At 46.6% G+C, this 12,969-nt stretch overlaps 1 protein-coding gene and 1 long non-coding RNA gene across 2 annotated transcripts in view; one reads left to right on the top strand and one right to left on the bottom strand.

Annotated features, from left to right (window-relative positions):
- The window catches only part of LOC139051010 (visual system homeobox 2-like), an 86,851-nt gene that overhangs the window by 1,153 nt on the left and 72,729 nt on the right, over positions 1 to 12,969 (bottom strand). The window contains exons 4-5 of the mRNA XM_070527996.1: positions 4,901 to 5,087; positions 957 to 1,256 (exon numbers count right to left, since the gene is read on the bottom strand). Coding sequence (XP_070384097.1) covers positions 957 to 1,256; positions 4,901 to 5,087 — 487 coding nt within the window. The remainder of the gene's footprint in view (positions 1 to 956; positions 1,257 to 4,900; positions 5,088 to 12,969) is intronic.
- The window catches only part of LOC139051011 (uncharacterized), an 82,389-nt gene continuing 70,606 nt past the window's right edge, over positions 1,187 to 12,969 (top strand). The window contains exon 1 of the long non-coding RNA XR_011509189.1: positions 1,187 to 1,323. This is a non-coding gene — a long non-coding RNA (uncharacterized lncRNA). The remainder of the gene's footprint in view (positions 1,324 to 12,969) is intronic.

The following is a 12,969-nucleotide window of genomic DNA, read 5'->3' as shown; positions in this document are numbered from 1 at the left end:
AGCTGAAACCAGTCTTGATCTTATAGGTAAAAGAGATAGCAGAAATGAACGCGTTTTAGATAGGCGTAACTCGTTCGCATTTTCCTCGTCCACGATAGATGATACTATAGTGGGATCTTCAGCCAGGTATTTCCCGAGTGGTATATCCAAGATTCCTTGGCGCTAAAGAATAGCGAGTTCAATTGTTGACAATGCTGGCCAAAACGCAGTCAAATGCCTGACAAAATGCCAGCTCCGCTAATTCTCCCAACCCCTTTTAGTTTGGCACAACACTTGTGGGCATTTAAATAAGGTTAACAACAATATACATGCTGACGTGCATGTTGAACAAAAAAGCCAGAAGGCTGAAGAGGACATATCTTATGTAACCTGCAGTCAAGTGGCCGCGCATAAATTACATAACGAAACCAAGCGATAAAGTAATACTAAAATCAGAAAACACAGCAATGAATGTGTTCCTTGCAACTTGAAAGTAGAGTTACGAGAATGAAGTTTCACAGATCACTTTTTCACCACAGGTAACTACTAAATCAACAGTGGTCACTCCTCTGATCAAAATTATGTATACGAACCAAGCATTCGGCGATAAAGTCGATTATCTTCTCCGCTTATGAATGCAATTTAAGTATGACGACTGCAGTCCAGATTTGGCATTACGAACTTTCCTGCGCGCTTGTCAATTTTGAGCTTCTGCGTGCCCAATAAAGAAATCTCATGACACATATGCCACATATCCAAGCATATCGTATGGGCACGTGTATGTTTCATATGTATTCTCATATGATCCTGCAAGATCATAAGTCATATCGATTTTTCTTCTGCTAGCGTCTGAATTAGGAACAAATTCAGTTTTTCCTTTTTCAGCGAGCCCGCGATCTCATGTGTACTGCTGCTGCTGCTGCACAGTACATGTGCGTGTGCCTTCGGACGTCCGCTCAACGAGTATACGCACACACCTGCCGGCGAGAGGGCAGATGGCGTCCCCGGAGGAGGGCTCGGTCTCGACGCCGTCGTTGACGTCGGAGGAGCGGGCGGGGACGAAGGCGCCGAGGACGGCGGTGTCGACGACAGCGCCTGCGGACTGGCCGTGTCCCGGCCAGTCCTTCCGTGGCCGCCAGTGCCCGCGCCGGTCAGCGCCTTGGACGACGGCGCGGACGAAGGAGGAGCAGGAGGCGAGGACGGGGCCGTGCTGTCGCTGCCGCCACAATCCTGTCCCTTGAGCTTCTCGGCCGCTTCGAGAGACTTGCGGTGCATGCCTGCGTCAACGAGGCGGCAGCACGAGGCTGGGCTCCGTCAGCGCCGCTGCTACGTGTGTGCGCCAGGGTAACGTGATCTATCTATCTATCTATCTATCTATCTATCTATCTATCTATCTATCTATCTATCTATCTATCTATCTATCTATCTATCTATCTATCTATCTATCTATCTATCTATCTATCTATCTATCTATCTATCTATCTATCTATCTATCTATCTATCTATCTATCTATCTATCTATCTATCTATCTATCTATCTATCTATCTATCTATCTATCTATCTATCTATCTATCTATCTATCTATCTATCTATCTATCTATCTATCTATCTATCTATCTATCTATCTATCTATCTATCTATCTATCTATCTATCTATCTATCTATCTATCTATCTATCTATCTATCTATCTATCTATCTATCTATCTATCTATCTATCTATCTATCTATCTATCTATCTATCTATCTATCTATCTATCTATCTATCTATCTATCTATCTATCTATCTATCTATCTATCTATCTATCTATCTATCTATCTATCTATCTATCTATCTATCTATCTATCTATCTATCTATCTATCTATCTATCTATCTATCTATCTATCTATCTATCTATCTATCTATCTATCTATCTATCTATCTATCTATCTATCTATCTATCTATCTATCTATCTATCTATCTATCTATCTATCTATCTATCTATCAAATGTTAGTGCGTTAAATTAGCTACAGCTAGTCCGCTATCTTAGTGGATTTAGTTTTCTATTCGTCAAGACGACCTAGCGCAATAGCCCGTACATAATACGAGGTATTTCTTAGAAATTTGGCCGTTAAGTTCGCATTATACACTAAAAATAAAACTTTCATCGGTTGAAGCATTGTGCCGTCTCCATTTACCAAAGAAGCAAAACAAGAACGTAAGTGTCTTTAGTCGTGTTATACAATGATAAGTTTCATTTCTCGCTCTCTATTACACGGTCCGATAATTGCCCCTCGTAGAATTCGGTTCGTATTGTACGCGGTGTGTTACGGTACATAAATTCATGATGTAATTTTATAGCTGAAGATGTATGTTAAAGGTCGTGGAGAATGTTCCGAAATATCCGATATAGTTCATTATTTCCGTGAAGTGATTTTTACGTCGTACTTTCTTTCCCGTGCACCAAAGAAAGCCGGAAATTATTATTTTTTTAAATACAGATATACTTGTTAGCTTGTTCGCATAAAAAGACTAGTTATTGAACATTATGTATTTCAACTTAAGTGAAACATCGTGTAAATTGCGCCTACACTTGCTCACGCACATACGAGTAAATTCCATGGCTCTTGCACATGCACAGACACTAGCTAAAATGCCGAAAAAAAAACTTCTGCTGCAACAATGCTGATTATTGGATTCGTTGGTGCAGAAGCATCTAAAATAATGAAGTGTACAGAACGAGGATACAGTAAAGATACGATGAAGACACCACAGTACGTCTAGTGTCCTTCGCCTCTTTAGTGCATCCTCGTCTTACCCGTTGCATTCTCCCTTTCACGTACATCGCAACTCCATAAAGGTAAGCAGACAGTATCGAGAAATATCACTGTCCCGCAATAGACAACACATCTTTAACTGATGCTCACAATGGCGGTATAGTCTTGGTCTTACAAAAAGAAGAAAAAATAACTTGCCGCCTGATTCTTACGGAGACGATTCTGTTCTTTTTCCTAAGTTTTTTCACCACATTGTAACTAATACTGCGGGAAAGCTAGATTACAAGGAATCGCTGTCACGCTGAGAAACCGACGTTTTCAAACCGCTTTCTCCGTCAGATCATTTACCTCTTAACGCTGTATTAAAGCTTAATACTACTACTACAGCTATACTACTACTACTTGCTGGCTTAGATGTGACAAAACGACTTTACCGTAAGTGTACAATGCGCATTCTCGAGGCAATAGTGGAAAAAATATCGCCGAGTGCTCTACTACTCGTTGTCAACGGGCACTCTGCTCCTATCCAGCACTGTGTAGCTAGGTTTGGCCATCCCGTTCTTCCAGACTTGCCTTAATAATGGCTTCGTACGACTACAGACATTTGAGGTGACTGCGACTGAACTTGTGCGACCACGCATCTAGCTCAGTAATATATAGGTTTTTTCTTCTCTTTAGCTGCACCAAATGTTTTAAAGACTGTCTATAGCAGATAGCACAATTCTAACCCTTGGTCTAAATTACTCACCGAGGTGGCCATTACTACTGCGAGAAGTCAAAATGTTCAATTGAATAATTAACACAATTACACTAATTAACGTTTTAATTAATTACTTCAAGCCACATCTTTCAATCTACGAATTATAGCCGCTGAGATCGCGCGGCGTATCCACTGTTGCGTCTCAACACCACAAAGGCGTTAATTTGACTTTTGCCACAAGGCAAACACCCGCCCACCCATCAGCGCCTATCCAGACGTCAACGCAGCGTGGACACCTACTCTAGACGGGTCCACTAAAGGCCACCAGCCCCAACATTACCTGACAGCCTGAACTAAGGATGAAAGGAAGACTCCATCCAATGCTACCAAACAACGACGGCCACCTTGGATTCGCAGGTTGCCTTCCTACCGCATATTCCATACCATCGGGCTTCGGAGGTGGGGTCACTGAGGAGTGTTGCTAGCATGGGCGTGGTATCGCAACGGATTCAACGATTGTGATTTGCTGCTGGACAGTCTTGAGATTCCTTAGTCGACTCGCCTGGGGAAGACGATGGTATTAAAAGCCGAGACTTTTCGAGAGTGAGGACAGAGGGCCCTGATATAAACTCGGACGTTTAACTTGCCCCTGAATGGAGGGGGCTTCCGTAACTGGAGCCATGTAACTAAGCCAATGAACCTTTTTCCCTCCATTCTTACAACCGGACGTAGCAGTCGATGGGCTTGATGGACTTCTTGCCCAAACGCCACCCTAAGCCGCAACACCACTTGGAACGAATTCTCTGGACAGTACCAGTTCAGAGATGTTAATTTTCGAAGTGTCTGACGAAATGCATTGGCGTTATATTTATTTTTTAAGAAACCGCTGTTTTATGCAATGAAGCACAAGAGTAACTGGGACACCAGTGTATCTCGACGGACATTTTGAAAATTAATATCTCGGAACTAGTGCAGTCCTGAGAATTCGTTCCGAGTGGATACGCCGTGCGAACTCAGCGGCTATAATTCGTAGATTGAAATATGTGCCGTAATTTAATCAAATAAAATAATTAGTGTGATTACGTTAATTATTCAATTGAGCATGTTGATTTTTCGTAGAAGTAATGGCCGCCTCATCGAGTAATTTAGATCAAGGGTTAGAATTGTGCTATCTGCCACAGGCAATCTTTAAAAAAAAATTGTGCATAAAAACCCGTTATAGTTTAGCGCTGTTCCACTGCACTATCTCACAAGGCCCAGCGAGTAGACACTTTTGACGCCCCAGCGTGCATTACTGGCACTGCCTCGTTCTTGATTGGCTCTGACTACACGTAATTTCCTAAACACGGTGACCTTCGCGCACTTTCGGCTCCTGCAATCGCTTCCGGCGTTTGCAGTGCGCAGAGGCATGCCATTCGAGATTCGATCAGGACACAGCACACGGCCGAGAGGTATTGCGTACCGAGCAGCCAGGGCGCGCACGAGGAGACGTCGTCGCCGCTCTCCTTGGCGCTTCGCAGGATAGACTCCGGCAGCGGCAGCGAGTGGCGAACCATGGCGCCGTACAGGCCGTACTCGGCCATGATGGTCGACTTGCCCCAGCATTTCTCCGTCTTGCGCCACTTGGCGCGCCGGTTTTGGAACCACACCTGCGCCGAGAAACAACCACGCGCAGAGGGAATGCTATAGTATAACGGTGACACACTCAGTGACACGATGACATCGTCTGGGAAGCACTGCGACGACGAAGTACCCGTATGCACATATTTCTTTGCGTTCCGTTCTCACAGCGATCCGTTCCACAATGATGAAATACCAACGAACCCAACTATCTATCCTATACGCCATCGTCTGCTCACTGTTCGTATAGCAGACGACGACACTGCTACACCAGCACTCGTTGTATATTAGCACAGCATCTGTAGACTTTTTTGATTGGCTGGTCGCCAGCTCTCTAACTTCCACAACACTGCGTCGTGTGAGCGAAACGGAGTTTATAGCCGCGTGCGGCGCGATTCGAGAGCCCTTAAAAATTCAGGAGCCACCAGAGTTACTTAAAAATCTCTCGTTTCTTTTCCTTCGTTGTTATTCTTGCTCGTTTCCGTAGAAGGCGCTTCGTAACCCCCTCCCCCTCTTTCTCTCATCTCCGTGTGCAGGACCGTATAAACAACAGCGAGCGCCGACAACGAGGAGCGACGCCCAATTAGGCTAATGGGACGGCTCGTTAGTGCCTCGCTCACAGGATTCGGTTACGCCCTCCGTCCTCCTACCGTGCGCCCGCTCGCTTCGAGGGGGCACCGCGACCTGTAATGAGGATAGTGTTTCCAGCCACGAGGCACGTTTTTTTGGAACCCAGCGCCTAAAGCGAGCGCGTATTGCGTTCCTCGGTGTCGCTCTTTGCCCAAGTGAGCGAAATATAGTGCCACAAGTTTGAGCCACGGGCTCTAAATAGCAAAGGAAATTCGCTTGCGAAGAACAAAACACGCTGCTGCATGGGTTTGAAGTTGTCTCTCCAGACAGCAGACAGACTTGCCACACATGATTTGCTGGAGAGAAACGCGCAGTCACTACACCATGCTGTCGCTTGGTCTTACTAGTATTCTACATCAGCGAAGCTTGTGACAACAGAAATAACTTGCAGATAGGAAAAAGTAGGGGATACAGGAAAGGATGCCGCAGGGATAAGCAGGCGCACAATGCGTGCTTCCGCCCTCACCAATATATTTTGATAGTCGAATGCCCTGTGTAAAGCTAGATGAAGACACCAAAGGAATCAAATGAATCAAACCTTACACAAAAGAAAACACTAACTCAAACCACTATGTCGGGTTTCATTTTGTTACAAGTGAACGGAGTACTTTGTAAACCCAAGATAGTATATTTCAGTAGAAGAGAGAGAGCGAAAAATTTATTTACAGAAAGGCAAAGAGATCGGCCTGAGCTATAACTTGCTCTGGCCTGCTACTCTACACTGGGGAAGAGGGATGGGGAGGGAATGAAGATGGTATAAGGAAGAGATGCGTATATACAAATTCAGAGTTGTGACCTCTCTAAAGCCGTGCGTCCAGCCCAGTGGCTTGGAGAAAAGCTATAGCGGCTCTTGTTACTAGGGCTGCGCTGTTTGCATTATGCCAAGGACCTAAAAGAAACTCGTCCGATAGCGGTCTCCCATGGATCTTTGCAATGGAAGAGACAAGTTGCTGTCGTTCTTGCGCGTAGGCGGGACACACACAAAATATATGTTCAAGTGTTTCTGGCACCTATCATATGTCTATAATGGTTGGTGAATGCGACACCAAGGCGAATCCGGTGCACCATGCTCGTGTGGCTTCTTTTGAGCTTGTGAGGCATACGAAATTTCATTTCTTGGTCCCATTTGTGTAATCGCTTGTGTCGTCGATCTGGTTGCGTCCAGTGTTCCAACGTAGAGTTGCGGTTTACGCGACGAAGTAGGGCGTTTGTGTCTGTTCGTGAGAACGGAATGCGTACTTTAAAGCGTTATCTAAAGCAGTTTTCGCTTCAGCGTCTGCCTGTTCGTTCCCGATCAGGCCACAGTGTGAGGGTATCCACTGAAAGGTGACATTGGTGGCCATTTCTAGTTGCGTGGTCGAGACGCTTTGTAATTTCTATAGCCATGGAATAATATGGGCCCCGTCTGAGGACACAGTCAATCGTTTGAAGAGCTGGCTTGCAATCGCAGAATATCGTCCATGCGTGAGGAGGCTCCTCGGAGAGAAATCAAAGTGCCTCCCGGATAGCAACAAGTTCTGCGGCAGTTGATGTTGAGCTATGGTCTAGTTTAAACCGCCGAGCGATGATGATATGTTGAATGACGAAGGCTGCAGTGGAGGCATATGGTGTGACAGAGCCATCGATATACACGTTGGCAGGATTGGGGGCTCAATCCCATCGCTCGTGGTCCTTTGCCAAGATTGGAGTACGACATGAATTCGAAGGTAGCTGGCCCATGCCGTCGTCCAACTTATTTACGCTGAGGACGTCGATGAAGTGAAGAACTGCTTCTCATCGAGAACGAGGAATATGGGTTTATTTACAGAAATTAAATCAGTCTAAAATGACTGCTCGAAAAAGAAGAGTGTCAGTCCAACATGACTGCATGAGAGAAGTGTCTCAGTCTAACATGACTGCTCAAGAGAAGTGTATCCAGCATTCGCACAACAGTTTTTATACACTCGGTCCGCCGGCCATACGAGGCGGCGACTGTTCGTTTACTCATCGCCAACTTGCTGCCGCTCCGCAGAACAGCTTACGTACACAAAGGCACACACATTCCGATGCCCAAACGACGGCGTTGGAGGGGTGCCGTTTCGGGAAGTTTCGGTGCCAATCGTGGGTAGCTCGTTGTCCTGCGGCTGGCCGAGGCATGGGAAGCACCAAAATACGGCTTTCCCGCGGCAGCTTCTTCATGCGTATCAGATCAGGTCCGCGCTGGAGAACTCCGGAACCATTGTTCGCACACCGAACTCGTTCCGTCACAATGTCGATGGGGCTGGTGGAAGGAGGCGGTTTTCAGCACAAAGGCCGCTTCTTCGAACGCCTCCTAGCTGCAGCGACGGTGAGTGGGGGATGCGCGTCGTGTCACCCAGTCGTAACTGGGTGGCAATCTTGCCTTACAGCTCGCCATTCTTAACAGTGGGGGATGCGCGTCGTGTCCCCCAGTCGTAACTGGGTGGCAATCTTGCCTTGCAGCTCACCATTCTTAACAACGTGTACAGTATCTCCTTACTTTGCAGAAATGTGCAACAGGGTGAGTTGCCTGAGGCCAATAGATGCAACGGATGACTTTTTAGTAATTCCAGGCATCTGCAATGTAACGACAGGTTTAGGCAGAACCCACGGGGGTATTCTCGGAATACAGGCGGTGAAAATCTTCACAGCAAAACACTCTGATGGCGCGATATAGTCATTGAAAAGCTGGAACCTAGGTGGGTGGCAGGGAGCGATGACAGAGGATGGTGCCTGTGTCGGGTGAACACGCGAAGGTACATTCGAAGGGGCTCGCAGAACAAGTATACCCCAATAGGACAAGCACGAGCTTCCGCTATTGTTCCTTTGGTTGACGTGCATCGTGGGAGGCCTAAACATGTGCGCAATGCTTGAGCTTGAATGCTCTCCAGCGCGCGCACACAGCTAAGTCCCATGCTTGAGAGCGCCGGAATGCTGTACCGTATATACCCTACAAATAGTGCTTGGTACAATTGGCGTAATGATGACTCCGAGGGGCCCCATCTTGTTCCTGCAACGACGCGAAGGACGTGAACAAAACTCTTCAGCTTTGACTTCAGTGCGGCGACGTGTCTTACCAAGATAATCCCCGGTCTATGACTAAGCCAAGCGACCCCATAGCGACCATAGTTCTTTCCTTAAATAATTTTTTGCCATTCAGTTCACTATTCGCTAAAATCTTCGCTAAAATTCGTTAAAAGGCAACAAAATGTCGATTAGAAGTCACAGTAAAGCCGTTACAGTGTTTTCTGAATTGGCCATATGTTCCTCACCAGAACATGAATTGGCCTCCCTAGTGCAGTATTCAGCCACTCCTTCCCAATTGACTCATTCGATTAACCAATGGCCCTCAGTCCCCAGCTGCTGCGGATCACCTGACCAAGGCGGTGGTCAGACCTGTAACGCAGCAGAAGGGGCTAAGAATCTCTGTACCCGGACAGGTCGCCAATGGGAACTGACCCTTGCAACGTTTAGCAACCGAACCCTCTCGAGTAAGGCTAGCCTAGCAGGACTCATTGAGCAACTATCAGACATAGTTTGGGATATCATTGCCCTTAGTGGGGATAGAAGAACTGGTGAGGATTATACAGTGCTGACAAATGGCCACGTCCTCTGCTATAAAGGACTATATTAAAGGCTATATTAAACTGGGAAGGCTTAGGAGTAAGGATCAATGGCGAATATCTCAGCAACCTTCGATTTGCAGATGACATTGTCCGGTCCAGCAACACTGGGGACGAGTTACAACAAATGATTAAGGAGCTTAACAGAGAGAGTATAAGTGGGGTTGAAAATTAATATGCAGGAGACAAAGATAATGATGTATAGCCGGGCAAGGGAACAAAATTTCAGGATCGCCAGTCAACCTCCAGAGTCTGTGAAGGAGCACGTTTACCTAGGTCAATTAATCACAGGGTACCCTGATCATGAGAGGGAAATTCATAGAATAATAAAAATGGGTTGGATCGCACATGGCAGACATTGTCAGCTCCAGACTGGAAGTTTACCATTATCATTGAAAAGGAAGGTGTACAATCAGTGCATTTTACCGGTGCATATGGGGCAGAGACTTGGAGACTGACAAAGAAGCTCGAGAACAAGTTAAGGACCGTGCAAATATCGATGGAATGAAGAATGTTAGGTATATCGTTAAGAGACAGAAAGAGAGCGGTTTGGATCAGAGAGCGAACGGGTATAGATGGTATTTTAATTGATATTAAGAGAAAAGAATGGAGTTGGGCAGGTCATGTAATGCGAGATAACCGTTCGACCATTAGGGTTACAGAATGGGTACCAAGAGAAGTGAAGCGCAGGTCGAGGACGGCAGAAGGCTAGGTGGAGCAATGAAATTAGTAAATTCGCAGGCGCTAGTTGGAATCAGTTGGCGCAGGACAGGGGTAATTGGAGATCGCAAGGAAGAGGCCTTCGCCCTGTAGTGGACATAAAATAGGCTGATGATTATGATGTTCCATGCATATGATGAAGTACGCATAATGAACCATATTGATATGTGTTATTTAAGATGTCTTTGGAATTATCTGTGTATAAAGTTCCTATATCGCTGTTTCATGCCCTCGTGTCACAGTTTGTTGTATAGTATGTCTCTAACATGTCAGTTGTTTTCATTTTTCTCTTCATTTCTTTCTTGCTTTCTTTTTTTTTTTTTGAAGTGGCGAGGGGCGGTATTTGTCGTCCGCTACAGGACGAAGGGAATTTTCGCCAAACCCACGTTAGGGCAAGGCGAATATCGACGTCGGAGAGCTAGTTTCGATAGTCCAGCTTTGGTTGCGTGCAGGAAGTTGGACTTGGAAAGTAATCGAACGTATAGACACGGTCGAGCGCGTTTACAGAGAGCATCCGAGTCAGCTTGTGAACATCCGCAGCTACACTCTTATGGCTGAAACCTTTACAAAACGCACATTTTGACACTTATTGTGGAGGTAGTGGGCTTGCTGTATATATACACTTTAATGTAACAATTAAAGCCTTGCTGATATTTTGTTGGTTTGGTCGTTTTACCTACAGCGGCTTAAAGGCAGCTTGTTGTATGTATGTCGTAACACAACGTCTGGAGCTTTGGTTACGATGAATTAATAGATTTCGCACATACATGTCATGAGAATCAATATACTTTGATGAACAGATAAGAATGAGTGAGATTAGGGTGTTTTGAGTGTGTCTTATATAGGTCTTGTTACATTTTATATCACTTGTACTGTACAATCAATTACGTTCGGCAATGCGGTGGAGAACAGGCAAGGACATATATGTGAGAACAAAACGCAGATTTCTACCAACAAACTAGTGATAAGTTGAGTGGCTTATGGAGACATTGGAGATAGAGTGCATGGTGGTTCCAGCCATCTACACTAGTTCTTGTCTCGAAGGAGATGTGTCTGTCTATGACGAAGGCGTTGGCACAGAGGCTTAGGGTGCTGGCACGAAGGCTTAGAGATTGTGTTCATGGTGAACTGCCTCAAGATGTTGCGGGTCTCAGAGAGCACCAGTGCTAGGAGCTGGTTATATCACGGTGGAAGCGGCAGCTACCTTCTAAATGTGGGGAAGAAAAAGCACAACGTGATATGAGGAACGAAATCTAGTCGCTCAAATTGCTGACCTTTCATATGATTGCCCGATGGTGCTAAAGCTGTTAACAACCGGTATATTAATGCAGCAACTTGAGAATCAAATTGCAGAACTGCTATTTATAAATTCCTAAACATATTGGTGGTTTTGTTATTTTATGCTTTTTACTTCATTGTCTGAATTTACATGATCTTGCCATACATCATCTGCTGCAAAATGTTTTCACAAGAACTGTTGAGGAATATACACGCTATTGAGGCTGTTTTTGATGCGGTTGAGGTGTAATGGGATTTTCTAGACTACTTTTGCCTTAATGCTGCACTTGTAAGGGTGTCGCGGCCCAGTCAGGTAACTGATCACCTTTAGCAGTGCTCTCCAACACAATTTTGTAAGATTGTCTTAAATAAAGAAAGAAAGAAGGGAGAACAAAAGAAAGCATTTTTTGTATTTCGCAAGAAGTTCCTTGGCGTTGACATGCATCTGTAAATTTTTTAGGGAGACCGGACAGCCCAGATCAACAAGGTGCTCCTTATGTGGAAAAATATGGATCACACAAAAAGTCCCTGGAAAGGAGCATAACTAAGCAATGAGCTTCGTCCACTCTGTCAACATGTGGTGGCGTTGGAAGAGTAAAACGAGTGTAAGCTTGAGTCGAGGAAGAGTAAAACGCGTGGTGTGAAATTTCGAAAGAGAGAGAAATGTAGGAGAGCATCAACAAAGTGGCAGCGCTTCGCGTTTGCCACTACGCCAGGTGCAAACTTCCCTGGCGGCTGCCGCGGCGGATCAGTGGAGGTGATGTTGTACCGCCGAGCACGAGGTTGCGGGTTCGATCCTCGGCCTGGGCGGCCGCATTTGTATACGCCCGTGCACTTGCATTGAGATGCTCGTTAAAGAGGTCCCGGTGACCAAAATTATTCCTCCACTACGGCGTTTCTCATAGCCCCAGCGTTGCTTCGGGAAGTTGAACCTCACGAACCAAACACGAATCAATCAATCAAACGCGTGTGCCAAGTCGTTTCCCGTGGTCTCTCGCTTTCTGAAAAGCGTACCTTCGCTGCTGGAAACCGAGTTGGGTCATTTTCTATAGCGCGTTCGCACTGCTTCGCTTTCTAACGCGCTAAACAAGAGAGCAGTTGTCCAGGCAAATAATTTTTCAGGCAGAGTTCGCGAAGAGCTCTCAGACGCAAGTGACTGGCGGCGCCGGCGATTCGACGGGTGCGCGACTCCTCGGCGGTGCACGCGACGGAATCCTTCGCTCGTGCCGCCCGCGTGGCTCCATCTCGCGTCTCGCACACGCTGCTGAGATCTCGCGCGTTGCGTCGACAGCGCCGCGCGGAGCGGCCGGGGCGGCGCAAACTTAATTTGAGCCGACGTTTTGGGGCGCTAATCGAGTGAGCGGCAATCCAATTAGCGCGCGCGCGTCGACGCTGCCATCACCACGCGCCGAGTGAGTCAAGCGACGGGCGCCGCATCGCGGCCGAAGCATCGCTCGGCGCGGTTCTCGGACGCAGTAGCGATGGACGCGCGCGCGCGCACGGGACAATGGGCCCCCTTAAACAACGCGAATAATAAAGGGCGAGCAGCGGCGATGATGTACGGGCGGCATTATTGAGTCGCCGCGCATGTTTGCCACCACCCCACGTTACGTCAGGGCGGCACATTTGATCGAGCTCGCTCGCTGGGCTCTCGACCGTCGGC

Source organism: Dermacentor albipictus, chromosome 10 (assembly GCF_038994185.2).
Source record: "Dermacentor albipictus isolate Rhodes 1998 colony chromosome 10, USDA_Dalb.pri_finalv2, whole genome shotgun sequence".
Lineage (NCBI taxonomy): Eukaryota > Metazoa > Arthropoda > Arachnida > Ixodida > Ixodidae > Dermacentor > Dermacentor albipictus.
The sequence above is the reverse complement of the archived record's forward strand: the minus strand, read 5'-3'. Positions and strand labels throughout refer to the sequence as shown.